This window comes from Petaurus breviceps, unplaced genomic scaffold (genome assembly GCF_028583685.1).
Source record: "Petaurus breviceps papuanus isolate PSGF00001 unplaced genomic scaffold, PetGlider_PUasm1.0 90721, whole genome shotgun sequence".
Lineage (NCBI taxonomy): Eukaryota > Metazoa > Chordata > Mammalia > Diprotodontia > Petauridae > Petaurus > Petaurus breviceps.
The window spans coordinates 1,425,738-1,443,707 of NW_027187322.1; the positions used below are offsets into that span (position 1 = coordinate 1,425,738).

The window sequence follows — 17,970 nt, forward strand, 5'->3', positions numbered from 1 at the left end:
GAACTGAGCTCAGGGCCCCCTATCCCAGCACCCTGCCCCCTCAGCACCCCACCCCGCCCTTGGGAGGCCTGGCCCAGGAGGGGGGATCACCAAGCTCCGCATGTGGCCTCCCTCCTTTGCCCTGGGTGGGAGCTGCCCCCGTTTCACAGATGAGCAAAGCCGCACAGTGCCAGCAGGCTGGTCTGCCTCCCGGCTAAGGGGCTTCCTCTACAGGCATCCGTCACCCTGAGGAGCTGTCCCTGCTCCGGGCCCCAGACAAGAAGGAGAAGAAGAAGAAGGACAAGGAACCCGAAGAGGGAGTCTTTGACCTGACCAAGGTCGTCCTGGCTGCCGGTGAGCTGCAGGGCGGGGCCGGCTGGGATGGGGTGGGGGGGCCTGTGGGGGCAGCCCAGGGCCTGACAGCCCCCTGCCCACCTCAGGTGTGGCCCCAGCCCAGTTCCGGGGAATGCCGGCTCACTTCTCTGACAGCCCTGAGACCGAGGCCTGTTACCGGATGCTCAGCCTTCCCCAGCCTCCCCCGGACCCAGCCCATCTGCTCCGCCTGCCCAGGCCCAGCAATCTGGCCGACAAGACCCAGCTGCACAGCAGGTGTGAGCCCTGCACCCCCGGGTGCCTCCCGGGCCTCTGCCACCACCCCCTCCGAGGCTGGGCGGCCCCCAGGAGAGTGCTTAGAGCAGGCCCTGGCTGGGTGGTCCGGAGAGGCCCAGAGGGGTCAGTCTCCTGGTCTGTAAAATGGGGGTACTAGTGCCCGTTGTATCTGCCTCCCAGGGCTGTTGAGGCCACCCAGGTAATGCCACAGCAAGACCAGCCCTGTGCAAAGTTGGGCAGCTGTTACTGCCCAGAGAAGGATCAGAGTCACACCTGGAAGGAGCTTGGGGTGCCACGCAGTCCAGCTCACTGATTTTATAGATGAGGCCAGAAGGGAGATGACTTGTCCTGGTCACACAGCTCTCTGAAGGCCTCCCACACCCCCCCTCACAGCCTGTTTCCTCATCTGTAAAAAAGAGCCCCTTAGTTCGAAATCCTAAGCAGGTAGGGAGGAGAGCGGGGATCTGAACCCAGGCCCAAGCCCCTGGGCGCACTGACTTGTGGGTCCTTGCTCCCTCCTCCCACATCCCCCCCAGGTGGCTGGACTCATCCAGGTGCTTAATGCAGCAAGGAGTCAAACCTGGGGACACGCTCTGGCTGCGTTTCAAATACTACAGTTTCTTCGACCTCGACCCCAAGGTGAGGGCAGCCTGGCTGGCACGGGGGGAGTTGGGGAGGCAGGGGAGTCCAGCAGTGGGGGGACAGAGGGGCTCAGCGGAAGAGCATGAGCAGGACCAGAAGGAAGCCTCACACCCTCAAGTACAAGACATCTCCCCTCCCTCCCCTACTCATGGACCTGCCAGGGCTCCCCATTGCCCAGAGGACTGAGGCTGCTTCAGCCATCAAACCTCCCTTCCCCAGCCTGGCCTGCCGACACATCCCCCTCCCCAGAGCTTTTCCTGACTGGTGAGGGCTGGAGACCAGCGGGACTTTGTTCCTGTTGGCCATAGGGCAGTTGTGATTAATGAGAGGGAGTGATAATAAAAGCTTTTACGTAGCTCCGTGCATGGTCCCTATCCTGGCCCTCACAGAGATGCGGAAGGAGCCTGGAGGAGCTCAGGTCACCTGGCCCAGGGCCCCAGGGAGTCTGAGGCGGGATCTAAATCTGGGTCTTCCTGACTCCAGGTCTGGCATTCTGGCCGCCTCTAGATGCTTGAAGGATTCATCCTTAGGGAGGGAGCAGCAGAAAGGTTACTATGCCCCTATTTCAGAGAGGGAAACTGAGGTTCATGAAGGGAGCTAGCCCTACCAAGGTAAGGGTCAGGCAAACCCAGGTCACTGGCTCCCAGGGCCTTTGGCCACTACCCTCCTGTCAGCTGACCTGTCTGCACTGGAGAGAGAGCCCAGGGTTTGAAAGCAGGGGACCTGGGCTCGGTGCTACCTTGGTCTAGTACCTCCTTTCACCTTTGATGGTTCATGGCCGGAGGATCCCAGGGCAAGGGCTGTCTCTGCTGGTTCTTGGACCATGGGGGGCTGGGAACCCAGTGGGTGCTTCCTGAACTGACCTACCTGACCTGGCCCCTGCCTTCCTGCCCACCTCCTCCCCAGGCAGACCCGGTGCGCCTCACGCAGCTCTATGAACAGGCTCGCTGGGACCTGCTGTTAGAGGAGACAGACTGTACGGAGGAGGAGATGATGGTCTTTGCAGCACTGCAGGTAGGGGCCGCTGCTCCCCCAACTCAAGGGCCACCTCCTCTGGGAAGTCTGCCCTGACTGCTCCTGGCCCTGGGCAGCAATATTGTCATCGATTATTAGTGGTGGGGGGACTAAGCCCTTTCTAGATGGTGGGAGAGAAGGCAGAGGGGACTATGGAGGTCAGGTGGGAGAAGACTGGGGGAGCGGAGCAGGGACCCCCCAGTGCCACATCGGAGGGGGAGCGGAGCAGGGACCCCTCAGATCTCACTCCCTGTCCCCCCAGTACCACATTAACAAGCTGGCCCTGAGTGGGGATCTGGATGAGCCCTCAGGCAGCAGTGGCCTGGATGATTTGGAGGCTGCCTTGAATAACCTGGAGGTGAAGCTGGAAGGCTCAGCGCCCACCGACATGCTGGTGAGGAGATGGGGCCGCAGAGGGCCAGGGGCTGAGGCTCCAGGGGTCTGGCTAGCTTTGCATTGAATGTCCCCCTCGACCCACAGGACAGCCTAACAGCCATCCCTGAGCTCAAGGACCACCTTCGCATCTTCCGGTGAGGCCCTGAGGCCCAGCCCTGGGGGAGGGTGGCTCCAGGCCCAGAGATGGGGGGCTGCTTTGGTGCACCCCATCTGTGGTCCCAGGCAGGCCTCCCATCCCTGCCTCCCTTCTCCCTTCAGGCCCCGCAAGCTCACCCTGAAGGGATACCGCCAGTACTGGGTTGTGTTTAAGGAGACTACCCTCTCCTATTACAAGAGCCAAGAGGAGGCCCCCGGAGACCCCATCCAACAGCTCCATCTCAAGGGTGAGCTGACCCCAGGGGCGCCACAGTGCAAAGACCAGGGGAATGGGGGGAGGTGGGAGAGTCTGTCACTAACAGATGAAGATGTACAGGGTCACTGGAGGAGGAGAGAGCATGGGGGATCAGTGGCCCCTGAGCTGGGCCCTGCAGAGCACAGAGGAGAAGGGACAGGCTGTGTTCGAGGCCCAGAGGCCCAGCCTGGGTGATCCTTACATTATGTATTTTGTTCTGAAGGCAATGGGCAGTGACTGAAGCATCTTGGGGAGGGGGTGCCTCAGTTTCCTCAGCTGTAAAACGGGGATAATAATAGCACCTACCTCGCAGGGTCATTGTGGAAATCAAATGAGACCATATTTGTGGGGTGCCTGGCAAACAGTAGGTGCTTAATAAATGTTTAATCCCTAACTTGCCCTGGATGTTGACACTGAGAGAGAGGAGACTCTGAGGCCTCTAGCTCAGGCTTTTTGAGCAGAACTGGGGAAGTCTGGGAGTGTCTGGAGCTGAGCCCCCCGGATGTGCAGTCAGAGGCCTGGGTCTGCAGCCTGCCTTCTCGCCTCTTAGGGCCGGGCCCTCTCTGGGCTTCCTGGGACTCTTTGTGTTTGAGATGAAGGGGTTGGGCTGTCTGGTCCTCTAATCTGCTCCCTGCCAGGCTATGCCTCTCATCTTCTCCACTCTCCTTTTCTGCCCAGGCTGTGAGGTCGTGCCAGATGTCAACGTCTCTGGGCAGAAGTTTTGCATCAAACTCTTGGTGCCTTCACCAGAAGGCATGAGTGAGCTCTACCTGCGTTGCCAGGACGTGAGTGGGACAGATGGGGCTGATGCTAAGCAGGGAGGGGCATGGGCCTGAGTTTCACCAGTCCTTCACCACCCCTGCCATCTCCAGGAGCAGCAGTATGCCCAGTGGATGGCTGGCTGCCGGCTGGCCTCTAAGGGACGCACCATGGCCGATAGCAGCTACCAGAGTGAAGTTCAGGGCATCCTGGCATTCCTTAGCCTGCAGCGGACCGGGGGAGGGGGAGGAGCTGGCCCCACCAACCCCCAGGGCCCCGATGCCAGCGGGGAGATGCTCAACCCACACGGCCTCGTCGCCCCTCGATTCCAGCGGAAGCTAAAGGCCAAACAGGTGCGCACCCAGGGGAGTCAGGGGTCTGGCTCTGGAGAGAGGATCATGGCCCAGAGGACAGGGAGTGAAGGGAAGAGGCAGGCAAAAGGCGGGTGGGGGACTCCAGGAGAAAAGTGAACAAAAGACAGGAGCAAATGGTTTCTAGGAGGAGAAATGGAAACCATTACTAACCACATGGAAAAATGAACCAAATCACAGAGAGATGCAAATCAGAACCACTCTGCAGTTTCATTTTCCACCCATGCATCCATCCACAATGATGGCAAAAAGAGGAAATCAGTGCCTGAGACACACTCATGCATTGTTGGTGGAACTGTGATTTGGACCAGTCTATCACGGAGAATTAACCAAGAAAAGTCCCCCAACTATTGACTCCCCCTAACACCACAATCCTAGCCATGGACCTTTGCCCGAGGAAGTGAAGATCCCACATGTACTAACGTGCTGATAGCAGCAGGGAAACTTGAGTGGCAAGAATGCCAGGTTTAGAGTCAGAAGACTCAGCGAAAGGGGTAGGAGGGTGGCCTAGTAGACAGGACCCTGGGCTTGGAGGCAAGAACCTCAAAGGCTTACTAGCCTGTGCCTCAGTTTCCTCATCTGTAAAAAGAGGGGATTGTACATGGTACCCTCTAAGGCCTCTTCTAGCTCTCAAGTCATTTAACCCCATAATAGCTGACCCCCCGAATCCTGGAGGCACACCAGAATGTGGCCCAGCTCTCTCTGTCAGAGGCCAAGCTCCGATTCATCCAGGCCTGGCAGTCCCTGCCCGACTTCGGCATCTCCTACTTCATTGTCAGGTACCTGGGTTACCCTCCAGCTGCTGGCTGCCTCTTCTCCAAGAGGCTCTAAGCAGGTGGTTCCTGGGCCAAATTTCCTCTACTCCCAATGGTCTATAAGTGCCTGGGGTGGTTCTGAGTGGACACTGGGTGCCCTCTCCAAGACCTGCAACTCTCACTCTATGGGTTCTGTGGCATGGGCTCGTCTGAAGGGACAGTTGATATGAGAAAAAGATCTGGGGGTCTCAGAGGTTTGCAAGCTCAATACAATTCAACAGTGGGGCTCTAGGAAAACTTATGGGACCCTAGGGAGAATAACCAGGACTCTTTAGGGCATGGTACCAGTATAATCTGTCCTGATCAGTTCTGGGCACCACATTTTAGGAAGAATTAGATCAATTAGATCAATTAGAGGATGTCCAAAGGGGATGAATTAGAATGAAGGGCCTTAGAGATCAGCTGAAGGAACTCGGGGTGTGGAGCCTGGAGAAGCCTGGGGGTGGAGGGATAGCCCCCTGCCTTCACATACTTGATAGGGGAGGAGGGGTCAGAGGGCAAAGCCAAGGACAAAGTCGGGGAGCTGCAAAAGGCAGATTTTGGGGCTCAGTATTGGACATGGGGTGCAGGAGACTTCCAACTGAGTTATCTGAAAGTGGCCTGACTGGGGAGGTAGTGAGCCCCCCATCCCTGGAGGTCTTCAAGCGGACACCAGACAACCGTTGGTCAGGGAGGCAATTCTTACTGTGATACAGGTCGGGCCAGATGCCAAGGCGCCTCCAGCTCGGAGGGTCTGTGATTGTCTCATGTGACCTTCTCAGCCTCCTCCAGCCAGGTACTGAGAGAGCTCCCTCCCCCCTTCCCACACTCCCAGGTTTAAGGGCAGCAGGAAGGACGAGATCCTGGGCATTGCCAACAATCGCCTGATCCGCATCGACCTGGCCGTGGGCGACGTCATAAAGACTTGGCGGTTCAGTAACATGCGCCAGTGGAATGTCAACTGGGACATCCGCCAGGTGGGAGGAGGGCTGGGGGACAGAGGGGCCGTCCCGGGCCACCACCCCCGCTCTCTGCTCTGTCATACACGTGGTCTGCCCACAGGTGGCCATCGAATTTGACGAGCACATCAATGTGGCCTTCAGCTGCGTGTCCGCCGGCTGCCGTGTCCTGCACGAATACATTGGTGGCTACATCTTCTTGTCCACTCGGGAGCGTGCTCGCGGCGAGGACCTGGACGAGGACCTCTTCCTGCAGCTTACTGGGGGCCATGAAGCCTTCTGAGACCCCCAAGGGTCTCCTCCGTCCCCCCACTGTCTCCTGGCTCTTTCACAAAAGCTTCCCCTCACTCCATTCACTCCCTCCCCCAACACGCACACACAGGCCCTCACTCTGCGGCCAGCACCCCAGCACCCTTCTGGAGGGGTCCCAGACCTCCCCCACCAGGGGCTGCTCACACCTACCTAGGGCATCAGCGTTGTCTTGCTCTGGAGCTGAGCAAGGCCCGCAGGACCCCACTGCCTTCTGCCTGCCACACTGCAGGGCAGTCTTTGGACTCAGGCCTGCAAAGATGCTCGGGCACAGCCAGAAAAAGGAGATTTGTTTCCTTTATTAGTTTTTATTTGTCTTTTTATAAATAAATATTTCATAGTTGAACGCTCCCCACGCTTTCTTCAGCTGTTGGTAGAGGTACCCTGGCAACCACTCTGACCCTCTGTCTCCTCTTTAGCCAGAGAAAGAGGCCTCCCTGCGGCAGAGAAAGGGTGGGATAAGGGCAGAGAGGAAATGGTGCCAAGGTGGGGAAACGGAGATGGTAGGAGCAGGGAGAGAGCGGCCTGAGGCCAAGAGGCAGCTGCCCACTTTCAGAGCCAGGCCTTGGGGGCCAGGCAGCCCCCAGGGAGGGTACTCACTTGGTGAGCCCAGCTGCAAGGCTTCTTTGAAGTACTTGGGCGGCAAGAAACCCCTGGCATCGCCTGGAGTCAAGATCACCCCGTTGGCTGAGCGGAAGAACAGGATGCCCTCTGTGGGGAGGACCAGACTTCAGGCTGCGTCCGCCTTCCTCCCCCTCCCCCTCCTGGCCCGCAAGACTCACCAGCCAGGGCCAAGGGCCCGTCGATGAGCACGGCCACCTCACAGTCCTGCCGCATGCCTAAAGGACAGAGTCACGGGTGGCACCCAGGCCCCAGGGGAGTCTCCCAGCACTCCAGGAAGGGGCCAAGGTGCGGTCTACTAACCACTGAGGACCTGGGGGTCCCCAGGCAGGCCGGGGGACAGGTGGATGTGGGTTCTCCCACAACGAGACAGGCCCTCCTGCTGGATGGAGGGCCAGTGGTGCCGGTACGTTCCGTGGACCAGAACAGGGGGCAGGTCTTGGGGGCTTCTTAGGGGTGTCAGCTCCAGGTCGCTCACCTGCCATAAGGAACGAGGAGGGGGTCACTTCCTTATTCCCCCTAATATAACTGCCATCTTAGAGCACTTTACTTGAAACAGTCCTGGGAAGTACATAGTGTGGGGATTCCTGCCAAAACTTTACAGATAAGGAAACTGAGGCAGAGAGGCTTTGCCAGCTTCATGCAGGGAGTCTCTGAGCCAGGATGCAGAGCTAAAGGAGGCCTGGGAGCCCACGGAGTCCAGCCTTCTGTCTGTGCAGGGGGGGAGACTGAGGCACAGAGAGTGAGAGAGTGCCCAGAGTCACAAGAAGTGTCAGCCTGGCCCTCCTGACTCCTGGACGGCAGGACAGCAGCCTCTCCTCAGGACTTGGTCCCCCCCACTCCCCTCCCTGGCAGCCTTCTGCCTCTTTGCTCCATCTCCCCTCTTCCCCTGCCCCCCATCCAACCTGCCCCTTGTGCATGTGTGCGCACACACACACACAGAGACGCACATACTCACACACACACATACACAGAGACTCACACACACCACACACATGACACGTACACACGCCACACACACACATTCACACACAGACACACACACACACACACACACACACACACACATACACACACCCAAGACTGAGCATTACCTGTAGGGAATGACCCTGGTTGGCTCGAATGGAGCCGCAGGAGCCCGGGGGCCCGTGGCGCAAGGCAAACCGCTGCTTTTCATTGGTCTCCACCACGCGGTGGACGTCCGCCAAGGAGAAGCCCCGGAACTGGGGCAGCTGCAGGAGGGCATCCAAGGGCACAAAACCATCTGCAAGGGAATGATGCAAGTCCTGCTCATGCCCAGAGCTGGGCCCACAATCGATCAATCCACACTTATTAAGCCCCCATGGGCACGGAGAAGGTGTCTAATGAATGCTCAGTGGATCACCCCTCCTCACTGGCTGAGCCAGGGACAGGCTGGAGGGGCCAATGAGGGGGTCCAGAGCTGGCCTGGGGTGACCCTAAGGACTCAGTGTAAGTGAGCAGGCCTTTCTGAGGCTCCTAGTCCTTTGTACTCATTAACACTAACATTCTATAGAGCACGGCCTCCAAGCAGCCCTGGGGATGGGTACTGGAATTGTGCCCATTTTGCAGAGGAGGAAACTGAGGCTAGTGACTTGCCCAGAGTCACACAGTGTCTAAAGGAAGACTCTGAATGGACATCTTGACTCCTAGTCTGGACCTTGCCACCTAGTGGGAGGCATGAAGGTAAAACAATCTCTGCCCTCTGGAAGCTTACAGTCTAACAGGATTCCTCTCTATTGACAGCTTGTATCACTATTGCCCTTATAGGGGACCACCACTTCCTGGGCCTTCCTTGACCCTGGGGCTGTGCCCATAGCCTCCTCCTGCTCCTGCTTACCTGAGCCTATAGGCAGCCCCATCTTAATGGCCCCATGACGCAGGGCATAGGACAGAGCCTTGGACAGCCAGACATCCCGGTCCTGAAATAGCCCAAAGGCCAATAAGGTCTTTGTCGCTTTCCCACAAAAGGTGCCTAACTCCTCCTGCTCCCCATGAAATCTGCTGGGCAGCAGTAACCATGGAAAGGCCCCCTTGTGTGACCCAGAGCTGGGGGGGGGGTGAACTGGCTGGACCCCCAAGGCAGGTCTATTGGGCCAGTTACTCCAACTCTGAGAATCTACCACCCCCCAAAAACAGGGCAGAGAAGTCACCCCTCCAATGGCTCCCCTCAGTTCAGCTGCCTGGGCTGGGCCCTCCAGTGCAACCCGTGGGTTCTCACCTGTTCTCGGGGTCTCTGAGTCCTTCTTCCCCTGGGCCTAGCTTGCTGGGAGGTCTGTCCCCCAGGGGTGTTCATGCTCCTCTCCCCTAGGAACCTAGGAACATAGGATTCAGAGCTATGAAATTCAGATGACACTTGGTCTGCCTACCCCATCTTACAGAACAGGAAACTGAGGCCCAGAAAACGAAAGGAAATTGTCCAAAGCCACAGAGGTCATTTGGGGCACAGCCAAGACTCAAAGACTGAGTCCAGGATTCCCAATCCAAGGCCATTTCAGCTCTACCTGGTGCCAGGATGGAAGGGAGAGATGGGGGGTTGCCCTCCCCCCTTCCCACTGTGCCCCAGCTGTGAGTTGGGGGGAGCTCAGCGGTGGAGCCCTGGGCAGGGCAGAGACCCCAGGGATCAGAAAGGCAACAGGGTCAAGCCCAACAGTGGGTGGCAGAGGAAGGAGCGTCTGACTGCGGCTGGCTGCTGCCTCCCTCCTGTCTGACCTTGGGCAAGGCCCACGCTCCTGAGGGCCTCAGTTTCCTCACTTACAAAGAGAGGGGGATGGAAGAGATGACCCCTAAGGGCCCCAGAAATCTAGAAGGGGCTGATCCTCACTGGCCCCTGCCAGGTGCCTGCCTACCGGATCCTGGGCAGAGAGCGGGCCAATGATAGGTGGGGACACAGGGAGTGAGACTCTCCTTCCGCTTTCGTTAAGGGAGGGGAGGAGCCAGACCCAGCTGGGCTGGAGGCCGGAAGCAGCTGGGGGAGGAGGGGCAAAAGGGGCAGCAGCAGCGGCAGGAGGAGGGGCAGAGGCAGGAGGGGCAGCGGCAGCTGCCACAGCTCCGAGCTCCCCTCAGAGTCAGTCCTGGGCTGGGGCGGGGGCATCAGGGACACCACAAGAGGCCAGCGGTTGGCAGGAGATGCCCCGCAGGGCGGTGGTAACTCTGCCCCATCTCCCTCTTCCAGACCTGGCTTCCCCCACTGCCAGCCTTGTGCCCTCCATGCTATGGATCCCGAGGTCTCCCTGCTTGTCCAGTGCCCACCAGGCGGGCTGGCTGAAGAGCAGGTGCGGGCAGAGTTGAGCCCCGCTTATGATAGGCGCCCGCTGCCCGGAGGGGAGGACTCCATCATCACTGCTTGGAATGCCCGCCGGCAGGCCCAGCCCTGGCTCTTCAACGCCCCGAAGTTTCGACTGCACTCTGCAGTGCTGGGGCCCCCTGAGCCTGGTGGGCCCTGCCTGACGCTTCGGATGGGCCTCACCTCCTACCAGGACTTCCTAGGCACCAACTGGGCTAGTTCGGCAGGCAGGCTGCGATGCCAGGGGAAAGAGGACTGGGGAGATGCCCAGGCCTACTTGGCAGACCCTCTGGGAGTGGGTGCCATGCTGGGCACTTCCGATGGCTTCCTGGTCTTTCTACGCCGGTCTCTGAGGGTGGCCGAGGCCCCTGGGCTGATAGATGTGCCAGGGGGGCACCCTGAGCCTCAGGTGAGGACCCACGTCCTGAAGAGTCAGGCAGACAGCCACTGGGCTTCTAGAGCTCAAGCAAGACAAAAACTAGAAGTTTTGCCATTGAGGAAACTGAGGCAGGCAGATTAAATGACTTACCCAGGGTCTCAGATAATATTTGAGGTTAGGTTTGACTCCAGGGTCGGTACTCTATTCACTGCGCCAGCTAGCTGCCCCTGACAAGTATTTCTTAAACACCTACTGTTTGCTAGGCATCATGCTAAGTGCTAGAAGTTGGGAAAAGGGCTAGGTCTAGAGGAGTGATGAGTTCCATTTTGGACATGTTGCACTGGCTTCCTAAGGGACATGTCCAATAAGGGACAGGAGGGCTGGAGAGGGGCTGGGGCGAGTGATGAGGTTTGAAGCAGGGGAGAAGGGAGGAGAGATCTAGGACCATCTAGGCAGGGCTGGGGGGATCTGGGGAGGGTTCTGGAAGGACGGCAGCCCCGGGGAGGTGTGCAGGCAGCAAGGACAGGGGGAGTGAAGACAGAGGAGACAGCAGGCAGGCCAACCTCCAGGCATGGTCACCTGGATCATGATCGGCCCTTTGCAGAGGTAGAGGACCATGGGTGTGGAACATGGCATCCATCATCTGATATGTTCATATATTGATTCATTTTGCTAAACTGATGATTTTTCTTCATTTGATGAGTCAATAACTAAAGAGCTGAGGTTGGAGTAGAAAAGAGCCCTTGTGGCTGTGGCCCTGGGCAGGTCATGGCAGCTCTCTAAGACTCTTAGTGGCAGAGAAGGCAACACCTGCATTGCTTGTGAGAGCTCCTTCAACCAGGAAATCCCAGGGTCATTCTCTATCCCTTTGACTCTTTGTGGCCTGGAACCAATGGCCGATGAGGGAGTTATAAAGGAAGGGGATGTAGAACCCAAAGTCAGAGCCAGGCCTGGAGTCTCAGGTCTCCTGGTCCCAAGAGCTTGACTCTTTTCTGGTCAGCCCATGGCCCTTTTTCTTCCTTTCCCAGTGTGATGTGCTTCAGTGGGGCTGGGATGAAGGGACTAGAGCCAGGCTGGTCCACCTGGCAAGTCTTCTTGGAGCCTGAGAGGCTAGGCTACCCTGGGGAGGGGAGCGAGCTGAGGCTACCTCGTTGTAGGCTCTGTTTCCACGAGAGACACCCCAGCACAAGGATCTGCCTGAGGACCTGGTGGTTCCGGAGCTGTTTTCCTCCATCCTACAGGAGATCCGGGATGAGGTGAGGGGCCTGAGCCCAAGACTGGGGGTATGTGAAAGGTGGGGAGAGCAGAAGCTGAGGTGATGCCCCCTAACCTCCGACCCCATCCCCACCAGGTGAATGTGCCATTGTCAACTTTGAGCCGTCCCCTCCTTCTGGGCATTGCCCGGAACGAGACCAGTGCAGGAAGGGCCAGTGCTGAATTCTATGTCAGGTAATTGGGCATCCTCTGGGGGACAGTGCTTCCTTCTTCTGAGAGATGGAATCAGAAGTAGGAGTAGGTAAACGAGGGAGGGAACCAGGGCACAAACATTTAAAAATGTGGCCTGGGCTTTCTTCTGCAATCAGCCAGATCCCACTCTTCAGGGAAAACTTGAAGTTCCCTGGCGGACAGAACCACAGAAGGGTTCATTTCCCACCACCTTGCTCCTGGCCTTCTACAAGAGGCCTGGAGGCCTGGGCTTGGGGAACCAAGATCTGGGCACCTGGAGCCCCAGAGCAGGACTGAGCTCTGGGGCGCCTGGCCAGAGTGGGTCTGCCCTGCTTCCAGAAGTTGTCTCTCCTGTTCTTTAGCTGTAGCCTGACCTCTGAGCAGGTGAGGACCCTTTATCTGACTGGAGGACCAGAAGCCCATGAGTCCACTGGCATCATTTTCATGGAAACACAGGTGAGAGCTGGGAGGCAGGATGCCTGGATCCTTGGCGGATGCTGGGAGTGAGTGAAAGGTCGGGCAGGATGGGGGATATAGTAAGCCAGGGCTGGGGCTGAGATTTTGGAAGGGAGAGGGTTTGCCCCAAATCACATGGGCAGAAAGTAAAAATGTTTTAAGATGTTCCCAGGCCCAGATGAAACTTTAGAGGGGGTCAATGGGCAATCCCGAATCTGTACCACGGATGTCTTAAGCCCCAGGGCTGGGTGTGAACCATGCTAGTTCCTGTGTCAAAGGTCCTAGGGTTTGAGTGGATGGCCAGCTCCGGGAGAGTCTGGGGCAGCCCTGGGAGCTCCCTCTGGCTTAGCCTGCATTCATGGGAGCAGAGAAGATGGCATTTTAGGACAGCATTGACAAAAGGAAGCCCGTCTGGAGCAGGCCCACATGGGGAAGGAGCTCCCGGTCACAGCCAGGGGTGGTGGAAAGAAAAGGGGATGCTTATTCTGGAGAAGAGACGGATGGGGGGGGATCCATCCCACGGCCATCTCCTCCGTGAAGGCCGACAGGCGGTGGAGGACTAGATTCCTCAGGCTGCCCACACTGCCCGAGGAGCGGGAGGCTGCCCCTCCCTGCTGGTCTCCAAGCACAGCCGCATGGCTCCCTGCCGGACATGGTGGCGAGGGGACCCAGGGCAGGGAGGGAGGGCGGATGGACAGAGGCCCTCGGAGGCCTGCCTCACACCAGGACGGCCGCGGGGGCCGCTTCCAAGCCTGTCTTTCTGCGCAGAGGCTCGGACGCCTGCAGGAGGAATCGGAAGCCTGGGGCGAGCTCTGCCCCTCGGCCAAGGGCGCCATCCTGCTCTACAACCTGGTCCGGGTCCGGCCGGCCTGAGCACAGCCCCTGCCGCGGACCGCCGGCACGAGAGGCTGTGTTCCCCTCGGTCTTGTAGAAGGACGCGCTGTACGGGACGGCCGGACAGGGAGGCGGGACCCCCCACAGAGCGTCCGGGGACCCCTCCTCAGCACACGCTTTGGATGAATAAAATAACAGGAATGAGGAACGGCTCCTACTGAAACCTTATCAAACCATTAAAGAACCTCCTGGAGACCCAGGCTAAGAAGTCCTGCTTCATCCGGCGCCCTCAACAGGGTGGGGTCCCTAGGTGACCCTGGACAGGTCACTTGACCTCCTTGGGCCTCAGTTCCCTCCTCTGTAAGACAAGGGGGAGGGTGAGAAGGGCTCAGAGAAACCTGCCCCCTGCCCCCCCCAACACCCCTCCCCCCCCCCACCCCGTCCCCTTCATTGCGGGCTAGGAGGAAGGGGACGGGGGCGGGACTCCACTAACGCCCGGACCGCTCCTTTCGCGTCCGCCGCTTGATGGGCGGGCCTAACAGCTCTAAGGCCAATGGGAGCACCTGAGGACCGGTGCTGGGTGGGGCGACGTCAACCGTTTCTGAGGGCCCGGTGGGTGGGGCTAGGAGCAGCGCGGGCCAATTGTAAGGTCCTGGGGCGGGCAAGAGGCGTGGCCTAAGCGGGAGAAGGAAATGGCGGCGCGGGCGTCGGGCTCCGGAGCTCCCGTGAGTGTCCGGGCGGCGTGGGGGGGGCGGGGAGGGGGCAGAGGCGTTGCGTGAGGGGCGGGGCTTAGAGCCCCGGCCCCTCCCCTGAAATCAAGGTTGGGGGTGGGGGGACGCCGGCTTTATTTGCGGAGCATGGACGCGGGGCCTCTTCCCCGGGTTGGGGGTAAATTTCTTCTGCCTCAGTTTCCCCTCAGAGGTGTGAGAATGTGCCCCTTCGCCAGCACGCCCCCACGGGCAGACCCCCCTCCTCCTGCCAGCCTCTCCTTCCCCACCCCCAACTCCCCCCAGTGTCCCCCAATGTCAGAGACCCCCAGTGTCCCCATTGTCAGAGACCCCCAGTGTCCCCATCGCCATTGTCAGAGACCCCCAGTGTCCCCAATGTCAGAGACCCCCAGTGTCCCCATCGCCATTGTCAGAGACCCCCAGTGTCCCCAATGTTAGATGCCCAGTGTCCCCAATGTCAGAGACCTCCCCCAGTGACCCCAATGTGAGACCCCCCAGTGTCCCCAATGTCATGTCCCCAGTTTTCCTAGCATCAGAGAGCCCCTTGGTGTCCCCCAATGGAAAACAAACTACCAGGGTCCCCAGTGACAGAAGCTCATCCCCCCATCCCCACTCTCAGGAAGCCCACCCAAGGTTGTCCCCACTGCCAGAGATTCCTGGCCCACCCAAGGGAGGTTAGAGACCATCTAGCCAAGTGCCAGCCTGGGTGACTTCTCTGTGTTCTGCCCATCTCCCCCCAGGAACAGAAATGCCCCTCCTCTGCCTGCTCCCTTGGTTCTGCCAGCTGTGCCCCCGATGCCCTCCTTCTGCCAGGTCCCTCAGCTCCACTCTCTGCCTGAGGTGAGTCTGGACAGGGGAGGGAGAGACCCTGACCCTGGTCCTGTCTTCGACCTTGGGTTCTCCAGGGCCATTGCCCTCTTTGTATCATAAAGGGGTTGGACCACATGGTCTCCAGGCCATCCCTTTTCAGTGGTAATGGCCTCTTTGAGACTGGCTAGGGGACCTTCTCTTCTGTGTCCCCTCCCAGCTCCCATATTCTGTGCTCCACAGAAAGCCCAGGATTTGGGACTGAGGACCTGGGTTCAGGTTCCCTTTCTGAACCTCCATTTCCCCATCTCTAAAATAAGGGTGTTGGTTCTGACCTCTGAGGTCTCTTGTATGGGAGGCTGGCTTGATCTGCTCAGGGCCCCTCTGTCTCCCCAGCCCCTGCCCATCTCTGGGGTGACTGGGTATGATCCCGTTATTCTGGGGACTCCCAGAGCTCTCCAGTCCCCCGTCTTCTGTGCAGGGCAAGACAAAGTAACTATTATGAACTCCTGGGGATCTGTCCAGATGCCAGCATGAAGGACATCAAACGGGCTTTTTTTGCCAAATCCAAAGAGGTGTGTCTGGGCCAGGAAACTTCAGTGGGAGCTTTGGGATCAGGGGAAGGAGGGAGGTGCTGACGGCTGGCCAGAGAAGCTGCCATTGCCACCCCACCCCCGTTGCCTCACCCTCTGTCTCTTTCCAAGCACTATGTAGGGGAAGGAGCCTTGGGCTCGGAGTCAAAAGACCTTAGTTGTGTCTCTTGTGAGCTTTGTGATCTTGGACAGGTCATGGGCTTGGTGTGGGAAAGACTCCAGGAACCTTAGCTCCAGTGGGCCCTGGGGAAGCAGGGAGTGTGAAAACTGTTCTCTGCTTGAATTCCTGGACATTACAGGGACTCAAGACCCTGGAAGTCGTTTTGCTAAGCATTATGAGGTTTGGGGGAGGTTGGGCAAGGACCTTCCCTGTCTGTCCCAGAGCCTCTGATGAGTGGGAAGGAGTGCCATGGGCAGGCCTGGCCCTCAGGATCAGTGGGATTCTGGGGTCTCAGATAAGACTGTAGGGGGACAAGGAAAGACAGAGGATGGGAGTAACCTGGAATACCCTTCCCTGTCCTGCCTTTTTGGTTGAGAAATGTCTGGGCCTGGAGCCAGGCAGGGGCATGTGGTAAGTGCAAGGGCCTCGCTAGGGATACCCGGAAGGCTGGGGGGAAAGCAGTCTTTGTGCCATTTCTATCCCCTTTGTCCTACAAAATTCAGTCATTCTTTCACTCTTTCAAATGTTTATTAGGCCCCTACTGAACCATGTACTGGGGAGCCACAAAGTTTAGGCAAGACCAATAACCACCCCTCGTGGAGCTTACAGTCTCCAGATCACTGATACACAGAATTACCAAGTCCATTCATCAGAGAAGTGTACAACTGGGAACACTGGAGGGGGGGGGGGGAAGAGCCCTGTAGCCTGAGGAAACCCAGAGAGGCTGCATGGAGGAAGACTGCTAGGCTAAGGGAAAAAAATGGCTGGAGACAGGCATCATTCCCCCCCCTAAGTCCCCAAAATATGGCATGGAGTTTGTGCTGGGATTAGAAGGTATTGTGAAGAATTTATGGGGAGACAGAGGCTTAGGGGAGGAGTGGGAGAGGCTGGGAGGACTCCCGTCTCAGTTCTCCTTCTCCCCACCCCTACCCCTAGCTGCACCCTGACCGAGACCCGAAGAACCCTGCTCTCCACAACCGGTTTGTGGAGTTGAACGAAGCCTATCGGGTTTTGAGCAAGGAATCCAGCCGCCGAGACTATGACAGCCAGCTCCACCTTCGAGGCTCCATGCCACCTTCCCGTCACACCTCCCAGTCTCCCTCCCAGAGCCACGGCCCTGCCTCTGCCTCCGCCTCCAGGTGAAGGCCAGACTCCCCAGGTCCCAGCCCTCCACTGTCTGTATCTCCCTGTGCCATGTGCCACCATCCTGTTCCCACCACAACCCCCGGCTCTCCTCCCAGCCCCCAAGGATTCCCTCTTTCGGCTGTGCCCCTTCCCTTGCAGCTCCTGGTCCTCTACAGATGCCCGATACTGGGCCCAGTTCCACAGGGTGCGCCCCGAGGACTATCGCGGGGCTCGGCAGAGGCAGCAGAGACAAAACCATCGGGTTCTGGGGTACTGCCTCCTGCTGATGCTGGGAGGCATGGTAATGCACTACGTTGCCTTCAGGTAACCTGCCCTCCGCCAGCGGGAGGAGCCCAGGGGGTGACAGCCTTGGGGGAGAAGCCCACACCTGACCTTGTTCCTCCTGCAGGAAGCTGGAGAAGGTCCACCGGAGTTTCATGGATGAGAAAGACCGAGTTATCATGGCGGTCTACAATGAGAGCAGAGCTAGGGCCAGGTCTCTGCCCCCTCCTCTTCTGAGGAGCCTGGGCGGGAGGGTCGTGCCCACAGACCCTGGGGAATCCTTGTGCCCTAGGCGCAGAGCCCTGTGGCCCCCGGGGACCGAGACAAACTTGAAGACAGACATAGCCTCTGCCCCTCCCAGGAGGGTCTCCTTGTAAACGGTGTTATATATTCTCAAAGCCAGGAGCTGGGAGGGCCAGAGTGGGGGAGGCATGGACAAAGGGGACAGGAGGGAAGGGCACTGAGCCTGGGCTCCTCAGAACAGGGAGGAAGAATTTAGCAGAAGAAGGGGGAACAGGGGCACGCTGCGGCCTCGGAAAGAGCTGAGCGAAGGCACGTCGAAAGGAACGATGGGGAGCCCCTCTCTCAAGGTCGGGCTCTCCTCTTTGCCTGCCCTCGGGCCCTCTCCCTGCTCCTGGGGTCACCTCAGCCTTTCCCCTCCAGGGCGAACAGCACCAGGCTCCAGGAAGAGAGGCTTCAGAAGCCCCAGAGCCCGCAGCCGCACCCCGGGAAATGACCTGCGACCCTTCTTCCCTCTCGGGTCCCCGGCCCCAGCGGCAGGGGCCGCCCGGGCGCGGTGCCCCTCAGGACCCTTGCTGTTCGTGTTCAATAAAGTCATTGTCTGTGGGTGTCTGACTTTTCCCTCGCGCCTCCGGTCTTCCCGAGCCTTGCCTTCGGCCAGGGTCCGACCCAGGGCGCTGGCTGTTCGGGTGCCCGGAGCCCTCTCGGCTTCCTCCCTCCCACGTGGGCGGTAGCCCCAGGCGCGAGCTAGCGCTGTCCACCCAGAGACAGC

General features: G+C 58.9%; 5 protein-coding genes across 8 annotated transcripts in view; 4 read left to right on the forward strand and 1 right to left on the reverse strand.

Moving 5' to 3' along the window:
• FERMT3 (FERM domain containing kindlin 3) overlaps positions 1 to 6,502 on the forward strand; it is a 10,798-nt gene extending 4,296 nt beyond the window's left edge. The window contains exons 4-15 of the mRNA XM_069066215.1: positions 214 to 333; positions 420 to 588; positions 1,125 to 1,227; positions 2,137 to 2,244; positions 2,507 to 2,638; positions 2,725 to 2,774; positions 2,899 to 3,023; positions 3,710 to 3,816; positions 3,904 to 4,143; positions 4,816 to 4,940; positions 5,791 to 5,932; positions 6,018 to 6,502. Of these exons, the coding sequence (XP_068922316.1) occupies positions 214 to 333; positions 420 to 588; positions 1,125 to 1,227; positions 2,137 to 2,244; positions 2,507 to 2,638; positions 2,725 to 2,774; positions 2,899 to 3,023; positions 3,710 to 3,816; positions 3,904 to 4,143; positions 4,816 to 4,940; positions 5,791 to 5,932; positions 6,018 to 6,197 (1,601 nt within the window). The 3' untranslated portion in view covers positions 6,198 to 6,502. The remainder of the gene's footprint in view (positions 1 to 213; positions 334 to 419; positions 589 to 1,124; positions 1,228 to 2,136; positions 2,245 to 2,506; positions 2,639 to 2,724; positions 2,775 to 2,898; positions 3,024 to 3,709; positions 3,817 to 3,903; positions 4,144 to 4,815; positions 4,941 to 5,790; positions 5,933 to 6,017) is intronic.
• The window catches only part of DNAJC4 (DnaJ heat shock protein family (Hsp40) member C4), a 142,524-nt gene extending 124,720 nt beyond the window's left edge, over positions 1 to 17,804 (forward strand). The window contains exons 2-8 of the mRNA XM_069066233.1: positions 13,941 to 13,988; positions 14,732 to 14,831; positions 15,280 to 15,373; positions 16,488 to 16,690; positions 16,836 to 17,000; positions 17,086 to 17,172; positions 17,622 to 17,804. Of these exons, the coding sequence (XP_068922334.1) occupies positions 14,740 to 14,831; positions 15,280 to 15,373; positions 16,488 to 16,690; positions 16,836 to 17,000; positions 17,086 to 17,172; positions 17,622 to 17,694 (714 nt within the window). The 5' untranslated portion in view covers positions 13,941 to 13,988; positions 14,732 to 14,739 and the 3' untranslated portion in view covers positions 17,695 to 17,804. The remainder of the gene's footprint in view (positions 1 to 13,940; positions 13,989 to 14,731; positions 14,832 to 15,279; positions 15,374 to 16,487; positions 16,691 to 16,835; positions 17,001 to 17,085; positions 17,173 to 17,621) is intronic.
• FKBP2 (FKBP prolyl isomerase 2) overlaps positions 1 to 17,970 on the forward strand; it is a 151,698-nt gene that overhangs the window by 124,720 nt on the left and 9,008 nt on the right. The gene's annotated exons all lie outside the window — the stretch shown is intronic.
• On the reverse strand, positions 6,512 to 9,956 carry TRPT1 (tRNA phosphotransferase 1). 4 transcript variants are annotated; one of them, XM_069066217.1, is made up of 8 exons: positions 9,712 to 9,956; positions 9,084 to 9,177; positions 8,703 to 8,784; positions 7,939 to 8,108; positions 7,148 to 7,322; positions 7,006 to 7,062; positions 6,824 to 6,934; positions 6,512 to 6,660 (listed from the first exon to the last, which is right to left on the reverse strand). In XM_069066217.1, the coding sequence occupies exons 1-8, from the start codon at positions 9,954 to 9,956 to the stop codon at positions 6,587 to 6,589; spliced, it is 1,008 nt and encodes a 335-aa protein (XP_068922318.1). In that variant the 3' UTR covers positions 6,512 to 6,586. The 4 variants fall into 4 exon arrangements, with proteins under 4 accessions (XP_068922318.1, XP_068922317.1, XP_068922319.1 ...); XM_069066216.1 differs by having other exon boundaries at positions 6,512 to 6,934; XM_069066218.1 differs by having other exon boundaries at positions 6,512 to 6,934; positions 9,621 to 9,776.
• Positions 9,922 to 13,523, forward strand: NUDT22 (nudix hydrolase 22). Its single transcript, XM_069066220.1, has 5 exons — positions 9,922 to 10,557; positions 11,685 to 11,783; positions 11,879 to 11,976; positions 12,336 to 12,429; positions 13,198 to 13,523. The coding sequence occupies exons 1-5, from the start codon at positions 10,078 to 10,080 to the stop codon at positions 13,300 to 13,302; spliced, it is 876 nt and encodes a 291-aa protein (XP_068922321.1). The 5' UTR covers positions 9,922 to 10,077; the 3' UTR covers positions 13,303 to 13,523.

What these genes read in the sequence shown, in the direction of transcription:
- TRPT1 (XM_069066216.1), bottom strand. Translation starts at nt 9,956, where the DNA reads ATGCCCCCGCCCCAGCCCAGGACTGACTCTGAGGGGAGCTCGGAGCTG. An exon ending in CTCAGAGACCCCGAGAACAG is followed by an intron (nt 8,785 to 9,083) that starts GTGAGAACCCAC and finishes GGGCTATTTCAG; the next exon opens with GACCGGGATGTCTGGCTGTC. An exon ending in GGACCCCCAGGTCCTCAGTG is followed by an intron (nt 7,063 to 7,147) that starts GTTAGTAGACCG and finishes TCTGTCCTTTAG; the next exon opens with GCATGCGGCAGGACTGTGAG.
- NUDT22 (XM_069066220.1), top strand. Translation starts at nt 10,078, where the DNA reads ATGGATCCCGAGGTCTCCCTGCTTGTCCAGTGCCCACCAGGCGGGCTG. An exon ending in GGGGGCACCCTGAGCCTCAG is followed by an intron (nt 10,558 to 11,684) that starts GTGAGGACCCAC and finishes ACCTCGTTGTAG; the next exon opens with GCTCTGTTTCCACGAGAGAC. An exon ending in TCATTTTCATGGAAACACAG is followed by an intron (nt 12,430 to 13,197) that starts GTGAGAGCTGGG and finishes CTTTCTGCGCAG; the next exon opens with AGGCTCGGACGCCTGCAGGA.